Source organism: Catharus ustulatus, chromosome 17, assembly GCF_009819885.2.
Source record: "Catharus ustulatus isolate bCatUst1 chromosome 17, bCatUst1.pri.v2, whole genome shotgun sequence".
Taxonomy (NCBI): Eukaryota; Metazoa; Chordata; class Aves; order Passeriformes; family Turdidae; genus Catharus; species Catharus ustulatus.
In genome coordinates this window covers 15,008,028-15,026,211 of record NC_046237.1, presented here as the reverse complement: position 1 = coordinate 15,026,211, position 18,184 = coordinate 15,008,028, and the positions used below count along the sequence as shown (strand labels likewise).

At 55.1% G+C, this 18,184-nt stretch overlaps 2 protein-coding genes across 10 annotated transcripts in view; one reads left to right on the top strand and one right to left on the bottom strand.

The window, feature by feature from the left end:
• Window positions 1–1,311: 1,311 nt before the first annotated feature.
• Window positions 1,312–4,666, top strand: LOC117004305 (immunoglobulin superfamily member 1-like). 6 transcript variants are annotated; one of them, XM_033075016.2, is made up of 5 exons: window positions 1,312–1,565; window positions 1,656–1,691; window positions 1,887–2,156; window positions 2,382–2,663; window positions 3,247–4,666. In XM_033075016.2, the coding sequence occupies exons 1-5, from the start codon at window positions 1,532–1,534 to the stop codon at window positions 3,411–3,413; spliced, it is 789 nt and encodes a 262-aa protein (XP_032930907.1). In that variant the 5' UTR covers window positions 1,312–1,531; the 3' UTR covers window positions 3,414–4,666. The 6 variants fall into 6 exon arrangements, with proteins under 6 accessions (XP_032930907.1, XP_032930906.1, XP_032930905.1 ...); XM_033075014.2 differs by having other exon boundaries at window positions 1,443–1,565; window positions 1,887–2,663; XM_033075010.2 differs by having other exon boundaries at window positions 1,443–1,565; window positions 1,656–2,663.
• L3MBTL1 (L3MBTL histone methyl-lysine binding protein 1) overlaps window positions 4,426–18,184 on the bottom strand; it is a 33,932-nt gene continuing 20,173 nt past the window's right edge. For 2 of the 4 annotated variants that reach the window (XM_033075007.2, XM_033075006.1), the window contains exons 9-23: window positions 17,942–18,033; window positions 17,244–17,348; window positions 16,371–16,506; window positions 15,786–15,886; window positions 14,608–14,759; window positions 14,442–14,518; window positions 13,971–14,056; window positions 13,296–13,406; window positions 12,945–13,059; window positions 12,617–12,716; window positions 11,511–11,708; window positions 11,176–11,222; window positions 10,320–10,477; window positions 9,681–9,743; window positions 4,426–8,752 (exon numbers count right to left, since the gene is read on the bottom strand). In XM_033075007.2, the coding sequence (XP_032930898.1) occupies window positions 8,618–8,752; window positions 9,681–9,743; window positions 10,320–10,477; window positions 11,176–11,222; window positions 11,511–11,708; window positions 12,617–12,716; window positions 12,945–13,059; window positions 13,296–13,406; window positions 13,971–14,056; window positions 14,442–14,518; window positions 14,608–14,759; window positions 15,786–15,886; window positions 16,371–16,506; window positions 17,244–17,348; window positions 17,942–18,033 (1,676 nt within the window). In that variant the 3' untranslated portion in view covers window positions 4,426–8,617. The other 2 variants (XM_033075008.1, XM_033075009.1) reach the window with 2 other exon arrangements.

The window sequence follows — 18,184 nt, the reverse complement described above, 5'->3', positions numbered from 1 at the left end:
TGTACACCCAAAATGCACGATGGGTCATGGGTTTTCATAGTTTTATAACTTTTCTAAGTTTGATCCATTTCCATATTGAGTGCTAATCTTCCAGTTACAGCTTCAGTTAATTAAGTCATTTACCCCAAGTTTGTCCCCCCAGTTCCCTTTTGTTTACATTTCTTGGGGCCTGAGGTAGTGAGGTGTCCTTGATTCCCAGCCTAGAGAGGAATTGTTGTGTCTGACCAAAATGGGAAAGCAGCAGCTAACACTGAATATGGAGTTTAGAGTTATACATTAAATAATTGTCGGGTTACAAATACATGAAAAATTTAAAATGCTAAATTACTAAGGCATCAGTGCCAAGAATCAGTTGAGGCCAAGGGAGGCAAAGGGTGGTTAGAAAGGAGAAAGGGCCAGAGGAGGTGCCCAGAACAGGAAGAGGCCACAGGGCACCTTACTGCCAAAACTTCTCCTTACCCATGGAATCTCCAAGGGAGATCAAAGAGGCTGAAGGGGTTAAAAAGAAAAGGTTAGAAAAGGGTGTGGAAGAAGTCCAGCTTTGCCTTTTTCCCTTGGTTTGCACCCATATAACCCCCACCTACCCAGCCCTGAGCCTTCCCTGTTTTTCCTGCAGGGGTCCATTGCGGCAGAGGTTGCAGACACAGAGGGGACAGGATGTGCTGCCTGCAGCTCACAGGAGGCCAGGGAGCTACAGACGCTGCCACCTTCAGAGCAGGACCCCTGGACAAGCTGTCATGTGTCCCACACAGCCCCAGTGCCAGAGTCCATCTGTTCCCTTCTCCCACATCCATCGGTTCAAGCGACTTCCCCTGTTTCATTAACCCTTCATTATTGCTGGAGGGAGCTCTGTGTACATCACTGGCCAACCCAGAGAAGGTGCAGCTGATGTGCACCTGACTCCAGGTGGGAGGTGGGAGGTGGAAGGGAGTGGCTGTCCCAAGTAAGGACCATTGGCTGCTCCAGTGTGGGACTGGGAGGGTCTGAATGCATGAGGAGGGACCAACCCTGTGGGGTGCACCCAGACCTACAGGCAGGAGGTGTTGCTGTCCCTCCTGCAATGTCAGACACTGTAGGCCAGGAAGACACAACTTCCCCTGAAAAGGCCAAAAAGGAAGTCAAATTCTTTCCTTCCTATTTCATTCTGTTGAGCCACCAAACCTGAGGGTTTGTGGTTGCAAAACAACCCCCTATTTCATAAGACAGAGAAGAAGCATTTCCCCATCAAGTGACCGGATGTAAGAAAGAGAAACAAAAAGTCCTGATAGCCTTTCCCCCAAGGTCTGTTGGATCCTAAGTCATCACAGGGGCCCAGCCCTGGGCACATGACTGGGACATTGTGGTCTCAGTTCAGCCATCCCAGCCCTGCAGTCGTGCTGGACAAACCCAAGCCGTGGGACAGAAGGTGTTTTGTGGCAATGAGGTTGTAGCAGGAGCTACAAGAAGCCACACAGCTGCTCAGTGCTTGCGGCCAAAGCCTCTCTCTGAAGAAGCCCTTCTTGAGCCGAATACAGAGGGAGCCAAGAGGGACATGATGCTGCCTGTGACCCAAGTGCTGGCCTTCGGTGAGTGCCAGAGGCTGTGGGGATTCCCAGAGGGCAACAGGAGGTGTCCACACACTCCACAGAGATGTCACACCCCTGCTTCTCCTGCAGGTGCTTGGCTGGTGGCACAGAGTGAGGCTACATCGAGTGAGTATCTTGACGAGGCAGATGGGGAGTTTGGACACATCTCTGGGCCCACCCATCTCCCAGGGCTCTTCCACAGCCCCCTGGAACAAAACTCACTCTTGTATGGAGACAAGGCCTGGTGGCAGCCCTGGGCTCATGGCAGGGCAGCTGCAGGGGGCTCCCTGTCTGTCTGGCAGTATCTCTCTCCCTGTGCAGGTGCTCCCACAATCTCCATCTTCCTGAAGCCACCTGGGGTGATCCCACTAGGAGGCTCCACCACCATCTGCTGCATTTTCCAGCATACCTATGGGAGCTTTGTGCTGTACAAGGGCAGCCACCGGCTCCGTACCCTGGAGAAGAGTGGCAGTAGGGCCGAGTTCTCCATCTCTAATGCCACCTACGAGGACGGGGGTACCTACTACTGCCATTACCTGGAGGGAGGCACTGTGCTGGCTCGAAGTGATGAACTGGAAGTCTCTGTTGAAGGTGAGGGATGTGCTGTTCCCCTCTTGTGGGGAAACACCCCAGGGCACACCAGGATGCCCATGGCCATCTCCACTATGGGTTCTTCCTCTTCCCTGGCTTGGAGAGGTGGGAACCATCTTCACCTCTGCCTGAGCCAGAGATCCAGGTGCTTCACAGAGATCCAGGTGCTCCTAGCACCATGCCAAAGCTTTCTACACCTTCTCATTCCCTCTCCTGCCCCCACAGAGCTCCGTCTCCCCAGACCCGACCTCTCTGTCCTGCCTGGGCATGAGGTGAGAGCGGGAGCTGACGTGATGTTCCGCTGCACCACCACACACCCCAGCACTGGCTGTTACTTGTACCTGGAGGGCCAGATCCGAGCCCAGCTCCTCTCAAGGGAACAAGGTGACTACAACTTCTCCCACGTGCAGAAAGGTGACAGCGGCCGCTACAGCTGCCAGTGCTACACCATGAGTGCTTTGAGAGAATGGTCTGCTGTCAGCAACACCCTGGACTTGGTGGTGAGAGGTGAGACATTCCCCCAGCCACATGCTACTCTCCTCCCTGCAATCTGTCACGTCCTGGGAGAACTAGAAAAGAGGATTTAGGGAAGGAAAGCAGCTGTAAGAGGGGTCCAAGCAGCTGTGTTTGAGCCTGGCCAGCTCCTCAGAGACCCTATAGCTGACCTAGAGACCCTATAGATAAAGGGTTGCTGGGCTGACGGGGGGTGATAAGAGTCAGAGGACAGCTCTGCACCTCCCAGCCTCAGTGACAGTCATATGACTTACACAGCTCAGTGTCACCATCTCACTGACAGTGGCATGAGGGCCAGTTCCATGTTTCTTCCCTCCTTCCCATCTTTGGTGCCACTGGGTGGGATCACAGGTGAGAGGCTTTGAGTAGGGGTGTCCCAAGGGACAGGGATGTGGGAGGTGCAGCTGGGGGTCCCCTCGGGCTCCCTTTGCTCCCTAAGAACTTCCCTTTGAGTCTCTTTAGCCCAGGACCTCCCTGGTGTGTCCCCTTGCCCTGTGTGCCGCCCTGCAGCCCCCATGGAAGGACGGGGATGTCCCGGTGTGTTCCTCCCCAGTGACGGTCCCTTCTGCCCCTGCAGATTATACGCTGTTCAACGCCGTGCGCCTGGCGCTGGCGGCCGGGCTGCTGCTCCTGCTGGGACTCATCACGGCAGACGCCGCGCGCAGCCGGGGCTGGAGGAGCCAAGAGCTCCTCGCAGGCAGCGCTGCCCCGCGGGCACCGCCGCGAGACCGCTGGGATAAATAAATTGCGTCTGTCGCCATCCCTGTCCCGCTTCCTGTCCCAGTCGCGGTTCCTGTCTCGGTCTCTGCCCCTGCCCCTGTCCCTGTCCCGGCTGCCTCGGGGGCCCCGCGGGACGGACGGGCGGTGGAACCCCCAAGAACACGCAGAGGGGCGGGGGCACTGACCACCGCACTGACCCGTGCACCGACTCTGCACTGACCTCTGCTCTGACCACTGCGCTGACCGCTGCACTGACCTCTGCACTGAGCGCCGCACTGACCCCCTGCACTGACCACTGCACTGACCACTGCTCTGACCGCTGCACTGACCACTGCTCTGACCATTGCACTGACCCCTGCACTGACCGCTGCACTGACCCCTGCACTGACCTCTGCACTGACCACTGCACTAACCGCTGCACTGACCGCTGCACTGACCACCGCACTGACCTCTGCACTGACCACTGCACTGATCACCGCACTGACCTCTGCACTGACCACTGCATTGACCACCGCACTGACCACTGCTCTGACCGCTGCACTCACCACTGCACTGACCCCTGCACTGGCCGCTGCACTGACCACTGCACTGACCGCTGCTCTGACCTCTGCTCTGACCACTGTACTGTCCGCTGCACTGACCCCTGCTCTGACCTCTGCACTGACTACTGCTCTGACCGCTGCACTGATCCTCAGCCACACAGTGACTGCTGCACTGACTGCTCCTGCTGCACAGTGACCATTGGACTGACCACCCCTGCCACACAGCAACCGCTCCAGCCATGTTGTGCCTGATCTCACATGGTGACTGCTTCTGCTGCACACTGACCACTCCACTGACCTCACCTGCTGTACAGTGACCACACTGGCCACACAGTGAATGCTCCCCCGCAGTGACCAATGCACTGACCTCTCCCACCACACACTGACTGCTCCTGCTACTCCACTGCACAGTGACTGCTCCAGCCCTGCAGTGACCGCTCCTGCAGTGCAGTGACTGGTCCTGCAGCACAGTGACCACTCCTGCTTCACAGGCCTCTGTTGCTCACATTTGTTTATTATTTTAAAACATTGACAAAACACACCACACCACCATCTATATATATAAATTTACTTTTGTACCACTATAAATTTATATATATAGAGCCTTTAAATCTCTGTACATTCAGGACACAGTTCCAGAATAGCTGCACTGGCTACGACAGAAAGATTTTCATTACGAAAACACAGAGAGGAGGCGCCAATATCAAAAACACAGAAAAAAAAAAAATTAAGAAAGAGTGCAAAATGAATGAAAGTGCAAAAAAGCTTTTGTTATCATAATCACACTCCCTCCACAATATGGTCCCCATTCCCCCCTCCAAGGACAAGTGAGCCTCAAGCCCCAGAGGGAAGGGCTGGGTTGGAAGAAGGGAGCCAAGCTGCAGCCCTCCTGTCTTTCCCTCTCGGCATCGAGGAGCTGGATGATGAGGAGGATGAGGAGTGAGGAACCTCCTGGAGGATGAGGAGGGTCCCCTCTTCTCCTTGCTCCCTCCTCCAACACCCTCATTGCACCCATGGGCCCAGATAGGCCCCTGTGGGCAGCAGCTGCCCTAAGCCCTCAGCCCTCTTGGACCATTTGGAGGGTGCTTTTCTCTTCTGAAAGTGCTTGTGATGGCCATGGAAAGTAGCCTCTACTGGGACAAGCACAGCTGCCCTCCCTGCTGAGCTCCAGGCTGGCTGCTGTCATGGAAATGAAGACCTTGACTTGCATTGTCCCAGTGCTGCCGATTTCCATGAGGAGGAGGAATCAGTTTCCCAAGAGGCTCCAACTGCTCCCACGCACTCAGTCAGCCACAGACCAGCCAGACACCCCATAGCTGAGGCTGGAGCATTCAAGGGGACTTCTCCCATGGCTCAAGCTAAGACCTCCCAACACCAGCTGCAGGGGCAGGAATAGCAAAAACAGAGACTTGGGGACCTCCACTCAGAAAAACATTCCACTTGAAGAATTCTTCATTGACTTAGAAATTCTGGCTGCAGTCACAGAAATCCCCCAGAGGGGATCCTGTGGCCAGACCCAGCCCACTGTCCTCTCTGGCTTCTTCGTGACACAGCAGTGAATGTCCCTGTGAGGAATCTGGTCTGCCAACAGGGGAAGGACAGAAAACGTTGGTGCTTCTGCCTTCGTTACAGCTGTCCTTGACAGTCCCTGAGAGGGGACTCCCACTCAGTGCTCTGTGGGGATGGAGGACCTGCCAATGCCAGGGGTGCAGCAAACCTTCCTTCTCTTGGCCTCCCTACTGGCACCAGGGACAACTGCTCACAGAGGACACATCACACGAGACCCTGGGATGGGCATCTGTTGCCTTCACAGCCCCAGAGATCCCCACCCTAAAACAGCAGCACACCAACAGCAGGGGAATGGCATCATGGTACTCCCACAATCACCCATCCACATGTACACAATGCTTTGGGTTTGGTTTTAAAGAACACAGAAGGTTATAAGTTTTAACAGTAAATAGCCCTTGACCACCTACAAACCCTGTAACTCCCTCACCCAGACAAATCCAGCAGCTTTGTACCCCAACAGGTACATCAGCCTGAGAGGTTGAGGAAGCAATGCTCAATCCAGAGGTGTGGCACAGCCTCCCATCTCCCTGCCAGTGAGACTGGTGTTCCTGACAGCTGCTCCTGGCACAAAGCTCAGACGCAGCGGGGACATGGGCTCCAGCTCTGCAGCCAGACCCCCCAGACCCTGGAAGTCAGGTCCAGGTCATGTTTTGAAGAGGGAGGTGAGGAGAGCCCTGGGCAGTGTGGGGATGCACCTCTGCCTGTGTGGCTGCTGCCCAGGCAGTGTACGGCTTAGCTGCACCCAACAGCAGAGCAAGAGCTGGTGGTGCTGGTTGTACCCAGCCCTGGGGGGCAGCCAGGGCTTGACTCATGGCTCCTCTTCCCCTTCAGCGGGATCTTCTGATCTCTTCACCACCTCTGCTCTGCCTTGTGAGACACAAGGCTCTCCTTCCTTCACAGCAGTTTCAGATCTGATGCCTGGGTAGCAGCTCCTCTCCCAGCACCCTGGAACAGTGCTCAGTCCTTTCCCCAGCAGGAGGAACAACTTCACACGTGGCAATATACAGATGAGAACTTGGCTTTCCTTAGTTGGGTCCTTGCAAGCTCAAGGGCTGTCTCCAGTGTGAGGGAGCCTTTTCATTCCAGATCACACCTGGAAAAGTCTCACAGCCTGGGCTGAAGGTCCCAGGACTCCTCCTCTTCTCCCCCAGCACACAGGGGCCCAGAAAGAGACTATCAGCTGAAGAGACCAACTTTCACACCAGTTCCTGCAGATGAAGGGTGGCTTGGGGAGTGACCAGGGACACAGCTGTTCCCTTCCCACTCCCTCCCTCCACAGCTGGCCACACTGCAGTGCTTGAAGAGATGCAAGGACATAAAAAAGGAAAGGAGAAGGAAAGCTGCCTAAATCAAACCCAAGCAATGACAAAACAAAGATATGGACAAGTTGCAAGTCCTGCATGAAAAGCAAGCAGCAGACATTTCAAGAGAAGGTCAAACATGACCAAATATTCAATAACAGAGTCAAAATGCTACATTTTCCATGGGAAGCCTCAAACAGGTTGACCCAGATGTGACAGCGGCTCCCAAGGCAGCGTTGCTGCAGGACATGTTGCTGGTGCACTTGCTCACATCTCTGCATCTCTGTCTTTGGGCACTGGGAAATGGGGGAAATTGTTTTATTATTGGAATGTTATTGTTGGGAATGGGAAAGGAAGTGGCCCTGGGATGTGCTGCAGCCTACAGAGAGCCCCGTGGTAGGTGGCCATCTGGGCAAGTGGCTGTCATCCAGCATTGCACGACCACCCCCTGCTGCAAGAGCTCCCACAGCAGGTGTGCTAGGGTGATGGACCATGGAGAACAGTGTGGGGACTGCCAGGAGGCACAGGGGCCTATCAGAAGCTGCTGAGACACTGCCAGGACCCCCAGGAATGTTGGCTTTTCTGGCTCTGCAGCCCTTTGGTCCCTCCTCCACTACAAGGGACAGCATTACATGAGCATTCCCAATCTGCCTGTGGCCCTGTTGGAAAGGTGCTATGCTCTAAAAAGAATAGAAACAAACCAGAAAAGTGCTGGATTTCTTTTAGCTCTGCAGGTAAGGGATCCAGGGACAGCAGAAGATCCTGCTCTTCAGACAGCAGAACTTGGGCGCCTTGTGAGGGCAAAGAGGTGGGAGCAGGCAGCTTGGCAGAATCGACTCAGCCAACACAGGAATGCCTTCAGAAGCAACTAAGGATCTGCCTATTGGAGCAATGGATACTTCTTGTTCTTGGCAGCTGTGTCCACTCTTGAGAGGACCTTGCTCCTAGTATAAGGACCAAAGACGGCCCAATTTCCTTTGTAGAGGTCTTTAACAGGTGCAAGGGGAACAAGCCGTCTAAACATCCTTTCTCCCAGAGAATTGCTGGACAAAACAGTCTGAAGTGCAAGAAGAAATGGAGCCTTTTCTGCACCCAGCCAGCGCTAGCCCAGGAAAGAGGAATAAAGCACAGGTGCTGGTCATGGGCAGAGCAGCAGCCAAGACTCCCTGAAGGGGCAAGAGGTGGTTTGCACCACTGGTTTGCAGTGCAGTGCAGTGTAGGGGCAAAGCAGTCATCAACTGGCCTTAAAAAGGGAAAGTCAAAAGAATTCAGAGAAAAAGGCAAAATGAGCAGAAGCTCCTCAAGAACATCCCTTGGAAACAGTGTAAGCACAAACACCCCCAGAGGATCACACAGAGGGGAAAACCCGAAATCTCTCTCAGCTGCTGAGCAAAGGCAAGAGCAGCCTTTAAGTGGGTGTCAGCATGGATGCAAGCAGTCAGTCCCTTGCCCTGCCTGGGTGACTTGAGTAGGTGTCAGTCCCTCCACAGGGCTCCCCCAGCCCTCAGCACCCCCACCCGGGACAGGCACAGCAGGACGTGGGGGAAGCTGTGGTGCTAAGATGGGCCAGTACCACATCCACCCTCCTTCCCTACAAGCATCCCCGAGGCCTGGGGCCAGCCTGGGCCCAGCACTGCAGAAGGGCAGCGTGGAAGGAAGAGGATGGGAGATGGACTGGTGGCGGAGTGGAAATGTGGCACCCGGGAGGACACGAGCAGGACGTGACAAGCTGCAGATGACTGGGGGAATCCCTGTCCTGAGCAGACAGTTTGGCAGCACCAGTGATGAGAGAGGGTCCCAGTTGGGCCAAGAGAAGTCACTTTAAGGTGTCATCAGCATTCTTGAACATGAGGATGGCATTGTAGATCTTGAGTGCCGGGCCCAGCTTGACACTCATAATCTTGACGATGTCAGCCTGTGTCAGCAAGAGGAACGCCTCACCATCGATCATCTGGAGAGGAGAGCAGGGACAAAGGCATTCACTGCAAACCTGGGTTGGCACACTAGGGGACAGTCAGCACCAGCATGACCGGAGCAGAAGCCACAGGTGAGCCCAGAGAGCAGGGCAGGAGCCACCCACAGCACTCCCACACTGCCCCAGGGATCCTCCAGCTGGCAGCTCATGTGCCCAGAAACAGGGAAGAGGGGGAGAAGCCCTTCCAGGGGCCATCCCAGGAGCTCACACCACAGCCAAGTTGGGATTCTGTGCAGGAGCCCCACAGGCACAGCACAGAGGCACCACAGCCTGCACTGGGCAAGCAGCCATCCATTCTCTGCTCCAGGGACCAGCACCCATGGATGCTGCCCTGGTTCAGCTTTGCCTGCTGAGCACCTTTAAAGCACAGGGGCCATTCCTGGATATGGTGTGACAGTGGCTGTACCCAGTGTGCCCAGTATGAGTCCTTGGTGTCAGAGTCACCCCACACGTCTGCCCACAGAGGGTGCAAAAACACCAACCCTGACAGGCAGCAGTGCCACCCAACTGCTGTTCTGGTGAAAGGGGCAGAGGGGGAAGGATGAAAGGGTGAGGAGGAGCAGCTCCCCTCAGGAGGCGATGGTGCTCTTAAGGCTGCAGCACATCCTCCTCCTGTCCCCCATCTGCATCCCCTCAGTGGGGCCCTCTGTCCCCCATGCTGGCAGAACAGGGCAGCACAGCTCCCTGGGGGTCAGCAGCTCCCCTCCTGCCCCGGATGGGCACAGCCGGACAGCTGCACACTTCCATGCAGTGGCACTGCAGGGCACGACCCCTGGTGTGTGCTGGATGTGCCCTCAGCATCCAGCAGCAAGCCACTGCAGGAAGGCCACTGGCCAATTCCTCCCAGCCCTGGTGGCACACAGCTGTATTTGACCACCTGCTCTCATCCGCCAGCCCTTCTCACCTCATCCTTGAAGAGCTTGGCTTGGTCCTCACAACCTGTCAGAGTGTGCACAAAGCTAAAAACCTTGGAATAAAGAGAGAAATGTCAAGACAGAGCAATGTTTCTGGCTGGAGACCACCCTGAGCCCACATCCTCCCATTTGGAGCCCTGCAAGGTGCCGTGGGGCTCTTGGGGCAGAGGCTGCAGCTGCTTTTCCCTCCCATGCCAGAGCCCACCCCTGGCCCTGGGCACAGGCACTGACGTGAGAGGGGAACTCAGGGGGTAATGGAGACATCAGGGGACAATTCAAGTTGTCAGAGCCCTCTGAGATCATCAAGGTCAACCACTGAGCAGCACTGCCAAGGTCACCACTAAGCCATGTCCCCAGGTGCCACATCCATACACCTTTTGAACACTCCCAGGGATGGTGACTCCACCACTGCCCTGGGCAACCTGTGCCAGTGCCTGAGAGCAAGGACTGTTAGGGCTGGTGCCAGAGCTCCTCCACCTACTCAGGCCTTAACAGGGGTCACCACGGCTGCCCAAGAAAGAGAAGAAAAGTGATAATCTGTCCAGCAGACCCCTCCTTGCTAGCCCAGGGACATCACTGCTAAAGTGCGCGCATCAGGGGCCAGCACAGAGCTGTCCAAAGCACCTCACCTCATCAATGGTCCACTTAGCCACCGTGGCTGCTGTGATGCCAGCCACCCCTGGCAGCAGCTTGCAGTGCTGCTCCCAGCACAGGGACAGGGAGCGGTCGGGATGGGCGGAAAGGGCGGACATGAAAAGCGACTGGTGCATGTTGTCTGAAGAAATAGCTGGGGATAAAGCACAACATATGATATGGGGTAGAGAACGAGAACAACCCATGCAGGTAGGAAGAGCTAGTGGCAGTCCCTTGAGTCAACAGGGTGTCAGTGTACCAAGTGTTAGCTTAGGTGGGATTAGGGATGCTGGGGAAAGAAGTTGAGACAAGTTTGGCTTTGCCTTGTTCTCATGACCTTTAATCATTCATTTTCCACTCACCCCCAGCAGTGGGGTAGGTGGCAGGACAGCCCACGGTGAAAGGGATGCTGGATACACATCAGGTATCTGATTCTGTCAGGCATCAAGAACTAAATGCCAAGTCAACTGTCCAGCATCAGTTTTTGTGTGGCAGCAATCATTTGGCACTTCACAACCACACTGAAATTTTGGGGCACAGCTTCCTACTATCCCTGTCTGAAGAGGACAAAGCACAACAGAAAATACACTGCCATAGAGAGGATCCTAATTCCATGCCATAAAGCACTCAAAGATTCCCAGCCATAACACACAGCAAAACTGAGGGAGCTTTGTGAGCCCTGGTACAACGCAGGGACATCCCTTATCCAAGGTCCTCTGTGGTAGCTGACCACAAGTGCCTCACTGGGGCAGACCTGTGTGAGCCAAGGGAGACTTGGCCCCAGCACCCCCACCCACCCCAGCTCCTCCATCCTGGCCCTGCAATAACACCATGGCAAACGATGGCACTTACTCTGGAAGTCTTCCTGCTGCATCTTCCGGTACTTTGGAGGTCTCCCTCTAAACAGACAGGAAGACTGATGTCCAGATGGGTTGGGACTGGCCCAGGGCCCTCCTCCCCAGTGCCCAGAGCAACACCTCAGCTGTGGGAGCAGGGACCCCTTGGACCCTGACCCAATGGGTTGACAGCCAAAGCCAGAAACCATGGGAAAAAAAAGTGATAGAGGTGCCCAGCAAAGCTGGCAGGACCGAAGCCAAGGAGCCTCTGCGGCCTAGTGACCCCTGCCAGGGCAGGCAGTGGAGGCACAGGGGCCCTCCCCGCATGGGGCTTGCTGGCTGTGCCCCTACCTCCCATGGTGCCGAGATTTCTTTCGCTGAGGGAAACCCATCGGGCTCCTCTTGCGAGTCGATGCCTCAGTGTCAGACAAGTCGGCCTTCAGCCTGCCCTGGTTCTTCTCTGCCAGCGGGCACCCTGAGAGGCAGTAATGGGCTGTGAACCTCCCCGTCACGTGGCCTGACCCATCACAGCCCGGTGTGGGGCACTTCCTAGAGAACAGAGGGGACACAAGAGTTGGGCCCAGCTTGGACCAGCACCAGGGGACAAGCCAGCAGGGCCGTCCTTCTGTCCCCGAGCATGGGCAGCCATAGCCCTGGCCATGGAAGGCAGAGGAAAGAGGTGCTGAGCAAATTCCCAAGGCCAGGCTGCTGGGGCGGGGCAGGGCACAACCAGTCCCTCCAGGTACAAACCTTGGCCCTCTGCCATCCCTGCAACGCTGGGCAAGGCACCAGTGAGCTGATCAAGCAGCTCATTGGGGCTCCCAGAGTCTTCATCTTCCCTTGCCTCCACAGGCATCCAGATCAGCCTCAGAGCGAGCAGTAAGTGTGTGCCAGGAGTGTGGCCAGCTGAGGAACCCTCAGGAGGCTCATCCTCAAACCTCATGAGGATGGGACCTGCCCTTGCCATCCTCATGGATACCTCAGCATACTAGCTCTTCCTGACACCAGTCTACTGCTGGGGTTGTTACTAGACCCAGCCTGGAAAAGGTCCCTTAAGAGTGTCTGAGCTGGAACCATGCACTACTCCTTCTTGGGACTTCAGCTCAAAGCCTGACAGGGAAAGGGGTGGGGGGAACAGTGTGTTCACAGCTGATGTGAGTGCACAGTATCTGCACTGTCCTCTGCATAGCCCACAGCTGCCCATGGTAGGTGAACACACACAACACCTTTGGGGGCTCTGGGGCTGCAGGATAGGCACAGGAGGGGTTCCTCCAGCTGGGTCCTGGTGCTGCCCTGGGGCCTGGCCTGGGGGAGCAGGGAGCACAGCCAGTTGTGGGATGAGTGCAAGGAAGGGCTAGATGCTGGTGGGAATGGCAGGTGAGGAGGAGCAGAGGAAGAGCTGTCCCGGCCTGGCAGGGAAGAAGCTGTGCCCCTCCAGGCTATGCCAAGGAGCTCACCTGTGGTGAAAGCTGTACTTGGAGCTCTTGGAGTGAGGGATGCTCTTGCAGCCCAGGCTTGGGCAGCCCCCATGGGCAGAGGAGGTTGGTTCCTTTGGCCCTGCAGCCAGAGGAGAACAGGAGAAAGGCTGTCACGGCTGTAACCCCAGGCACAGCCAGGGCTCTGGGCTTCCTGCCTGCACCAAACAGGGAGGGCTTTTCCAGCTGACAAATCCATGGAGTGGCCTCTCATCCCTGCCCATTCTCAGCCAGAATCTGCCCTCCCATTCCTGTGCATAGGCAGGTAGCAGTGACAGTGGGGAGGAACTGGCACAGGTGCAGCACTTACTGAGAGGAGGCTGCAATGGGTGTCCTGTTTTTGAGCACCAGCCCATGGGATGGATGTCTGGATGATCCGCATCAATCCAAAAATCATACACGTGGCTCCAGCCATCAAAATGGACCTGGGGAAGCAAGAGAGGGGTCGCCCTTCAAATGCCAGCACACCTCTCTGAGGAGCTCTGGAGCCCTCTGAGTTGAGAGCAAGCAGCAGAGCTGAAGTGCAGCACAAGGCTCTCCACTCCTGGAGCCTGACACTGGGACCTGCCCCTGTTTGTACCATTCCAGTGAGCTGGGAAGGGCAGGAGCAAGCCAGCACAGTGCCTGGACACAGGCTGAGCACTGATGCTCCAGCACCCACCTTTATCCTGTGATCTTCCACATCCTCCACACTGGCCACGCGGATGAATGAAGGAGTCCTCCTGTCCACTGCCTCCAGCTTCATGTTGACCAGGAAGCCGTGGGGCGGGCGCTGGAAGAGCCCAGTCAGGGGCAGCAGGGCCCTGCTTCAGGCTCCCACCCCCTCAGCAGCTTTCCCAGCACTGTGTCCTCCTCGAGCCCAGCTCCCAGCCCTGCCTGGCCAGGGAAGAGCCATCCCAGCTCACAGTGGCAACCGGAGAAAGTGGGAACAGACTTCCCTGCATTTGAGCTGTCTTTAACAAGATGTGCCCCAGGGAAGAAGGTCTCTAAGAGACACATTTTGGGGATCTACATTGCAACCATGCTTGGCTGGACACAGCTGCTGGTGGTGCAGTTTGAGGCAAAAACTAATCAAGCAAAACTAAATTATTTCCTGTCACTCAGCTCCTGTTTAGCTGAGGGCACAGTCATACTCCACATTTCTCCCAATTTAGAGCTATTTGCCCAGGATAGCCCTGACTTCTAAACTCTTGAGTGTAGGTCCAAAGCCAAGGATCTCCTCCTTTGGTAGGAGAATACAGAACATCACTGGACTTGTCATAAAAGCAAAGACCTGACAATGAAGAAAACCTAAATTCCTGCCCAGGTGGGGTGGAGTAGATGATGTGACACTCACCACTTTAAAGGCCCAAGCTGGGACAGCAGATGCTCCAGTTTCTTTCAAGTATTTTTCCCAGGTGAAGTTGTCTGGATCAGGATAATCTGGAAAGGGGAAGATGCAGAAAGTGAGACATGCCTGCAGGAAGTCAGAAAGTACCCCTGAATGCCCCCCTGCCTTTGAGGGCCAACCAAGTCTGTGCCAGGCACACGGGAACCTAAGAGACACCAAGAAGTGCTGCTATTTTCTCATGGACCATGAAACCCACAGCACAAGGAAGCAGAAACAGCTGGGTGTGCACAGACAGCTGGGGTCCTCCTCGTATCTCTGAGTGGAGACTTGGCCCAACACAAGCATCATGCTGCACCTGAACATGTGTACAGGAGCCTTGGCAGGAGGTTTGTGTCCCCAGGACCCCCACGCCAGCCTTGGAAGCCTATTCCCAAGGGGATGCACTCCCAGGCTGCACCTGACTGATCACTGACTCACCTTGAGGAGGTGTGAGAGGTTTGCCATGCTCATGACACCACCCAACTGGGTGGATGTATGGACTGCTGGGATCACACCTAGAAAACATACCCAAGCTCTTACACAGGGCCCTCTGTGGGTGTCTCCCCACCACTGCCCCCCACTCCAAGAGCCTCTGTGCACTTACCAGTAGTCATAAGTGTCATCCCAGTTGTCAAAGTGCACCAGAAAGCGATTGTCCACCACGTCAGTCACTGTGGCAACACAGATCAGGGAAGGGTTCATGCGGTCCACGGCCTCGAGCTTCATGCCCACCTTGAAGCCTGGGGAAGCCTCGTGCTGGCAGGAAAGAGGGGCAGGGCTTTTTCAGAGCTGCAGCTCCAGCTCCTCCCTCACCACCTCCTATGCCTGCTGCAAGGAGGCACCTCCCCAAACCCTCCCAAAACCACACTCTATCTGACCTCCAGACAGGCCTGGGACCACTCAGGCTCCCAGATGGGCAGTGTGCTGCTGTGCAAGGAAAGAGGAAGGGGAGTAAGTGACTCAGCTGGGCCACACAAAGAAAGAGGAAAGATCACTATCTTCAGACCCTCAGGATCTTCTGTAAGCAGTAAATTCCAAGAGGAAAAAAAACCTCCAACGGACACTAGCTCCAATTTTGTCCCAAAACATTTGTTTGTGATCACAGTCAGCAGTGACCATGCCTCAGGCATGGCAGGAGGAGCTGGGATGGGGCCCTTCTCCCTTCCTTGCCTTTATTTCTTGGATCCAGAATCTGTGCAAAACACTGCATCACACATGCTGGTGGGGTTGTTGCAGCAACGAACAACAAGGTTTAGGTACAATAAATAACTTGGAGAGGCTGATTTGCCAGTAGGCTGAGTTTCCTCTGCAGCTGATAAAGGAATGATCAGCATTTTCATTCTCCTATATTCCCACTTTCCTTACCCAAGCTTCCATTTGAAAAAATAGGCAGACACAGAAACGGCAAAGACACAAAACAGAGACAAAGGAATTATACTTAAGGAACAGTAAGTGATGTATTTTTAGCCAAATAATTGTTGAGAGTAGTAGTTACTTCTCCTCACGAGTACTTGTATAACAGATTTAATTGTTCGAGAGATTGACCTGGATGAAACAGAATCAGGCCAACACCAATCCTGGGCATACCAAATGAGTGTCCAAGCTACAGATCCTGAGCAGCAAAGTGTGCCACATGCTCCTGGCTCTTGAGCAGTGTGGGCTTGAGGGGTGTGGCATGGACAAAGCAAAACTCAGTGCTGATGGAAGCCTTTTGCTCAGCTGGAGGGGAAGAGTCACAGCTGAACCTGTAGGCTCTGGCAGGAAGGAGATGCTGCTACTCACAGTGTTTCGGACCATGAAGAGGTGCTTAGGAGCTGCCTGAGCCTTTGTTAACTTCAGGTAGTTTGTCCAGCTGAATTCTTCTTCCTTATAACCTACAACCCCTCAGGAAGAGAAATGAGAGCAGTGAGTTCACAGCCGGGAGGATGTGAGGGTGAGCCTGGCCATCCCTGACCCACTGTCACTCTGCCAGCATATCCTGCTGTGGGCAGACAGGATCTATAGGAGCCCTGGGATGCCCAAAGCCCATGACTGAGGGCTGATGCATGGTTTTGAAGGGGAGTAAACATGTTAGTAAACATGAGCACTAGAGTGGAAATCCAGAGTACAGCTCCTCCTCTGGTCCTGCCTGCCCTGGGACACAGCTGGTGGCACTGGGAAGTCCAGAGCAACAGAGCTTTGCCCCAAAATGTGAGCAAGCAGAGATGGGTGCCTGAAATGTTGTCCTGTGGAACTCCCCCAGTACAGCAGTATCCCTCCTTGGCCCCTTGGGGCCACTCTTGTCCCCACCTCAAGCTCTACATTTGGCCCACTCTTCATTGCCCTCCTTCAGCAGGAGCCACCACCTAAGATGAATTAACTCCTTACCTTTGGGGGGCTGGAGTTTGTGTCCCGTCTCCTCAAACCAGCCAGCAGGGTGGATGTCAGGGGAGTCAGCATTCAACCAGAAGTCGTGGCACTCAGAGTAGCCATCGAAGTGGAGACGCATCCGGTAACCACACACCTGCCAGCAGGGAGGGAGGAGAAGGAAAGGGCCATGGAGACCTGCTGCTGTCCCTGGCTGAGCATCACACCCCTCCACCTCCCACATACCCACTCAGCATGGATCACTTTGGGAAGCAAAAAGTCAATCACAGGAAAGTGCCCAAACTGGGAGGCACAAACCCATTCCAAAGGGTGTCCAGCATGGAACAAGGTCATTGCAAAGCCACCACAAGCCAGCCCAAAGAAGGGATGTTCAGGCTGGTGCATTAAATGCCATGGTGGAGCACCTTGCTGGTTCCAGTAAGCGTAAAGACTCTCTGTTCTGCAGGCCTGGAATTTGCTGGTGTAAGGATTTTGGCTAAATGCCACACTGGTTGCCTGGGGAGCTCTGCAAGGCAAGGCTGATCTGGCTGCCATGTGGCTGAGTGGAAAGTGGATCTGCACAGACACATGGAAGAGCAGTGGGATGCCTCCACACCCTCCATCTCAAGGGCTCAGACCTGTCCTAGGGACATAAGCTGTTGCCATCACCACAATCCCTCCCCCCATGCTGTGCCAGGATGACAGAGAGACCAACGCAGCTGCACCTCCCTCCAGTCTGCACAGTCCCTCCAGGCTGGCAAGGAACTCCCTGCTTCTTTGCCTGAGGTGCTGCAGCAGTGACAGGCCCTGTCTCCTGCAGAGGCCAGCTGGCAGCACCTCCCCTGCTCCAGGGCCAGGAGGAACCAAGGAACATAGGCACTGGAGGCTCCTTACCTCAGCCACTGTCAGGATGAAGTACATGGATGGGTGCTGCGGATCAATCCCCTCCAGCTTCATCCCCACTTTAAAGCCATTCTTGTGCTGGGAAGCTACTTGGTACTGGAAACAAAAATTAAACTATAATGTAAAACCAACATAGGGAGTTGGGTCTAGAGCCCACCAGAGGAGCAACCACTGGGCAATGGGAGCTGCTGGAACCAAGAGACTGTGGGCCACAGCTAATGGTGTCATCCGAATTTTAAGTTTTTCCCATAGAAAAAAACAGTGTTTCACCTCCTTATGGATTTACAACTCTTGATATTGGCAGAACAAGGTGTCCCTGGGGTAAAAGCTGCAGCCGGGGAAGCCGAGGCACAGGCCTGACTTGTTGGCAGCACAGCCTCGGGAGAACCCACGTGGCTTCCAGGAAGGGCTGGAAAGGCTCCACCACCCTGCCAGAGTCACAGCAGTGTCCCAGGCAAAGGTGGGGTGTTTGGGATGGGGGCCAGCACCCTGCTGGAGAGTGAGACTCCAGGCAAATCAAAACTGGAGGCTGCCCAGTCACTTCCAGCTGACAACAGGAGTTTAACTATTGCTCAGAGTCCCAAAGAACAAGGAAGCAAGGAAGAGAGGAGAAGGAGGAGGGGTGGGAAAAAAAAGGGAAAGAAAAGAGAAGATGAAAGAGGAAAAACGACAGGAAAATCCCAACTCACATCCTGGAAGAGATCTAAAGGGGCAGCGACAGCTTTCTGCTCCTCCAAGTAGGACGCCCAAGACCAGCCTTCTTTCTTCTCCTCACTGGCACCTGAGCGCAGCACAAACGCACACAAACGCTGCTGAGGGGCCTCTCCAGCCCTGCCCCACTGCCTCGGGGCTGTCCTGCTCTCACACAGGTCCTGCATCCCTGCAAATCCTCCCAGAGCCCCTTCTCCAGCAAACCTGGCTGGCTGCACAAT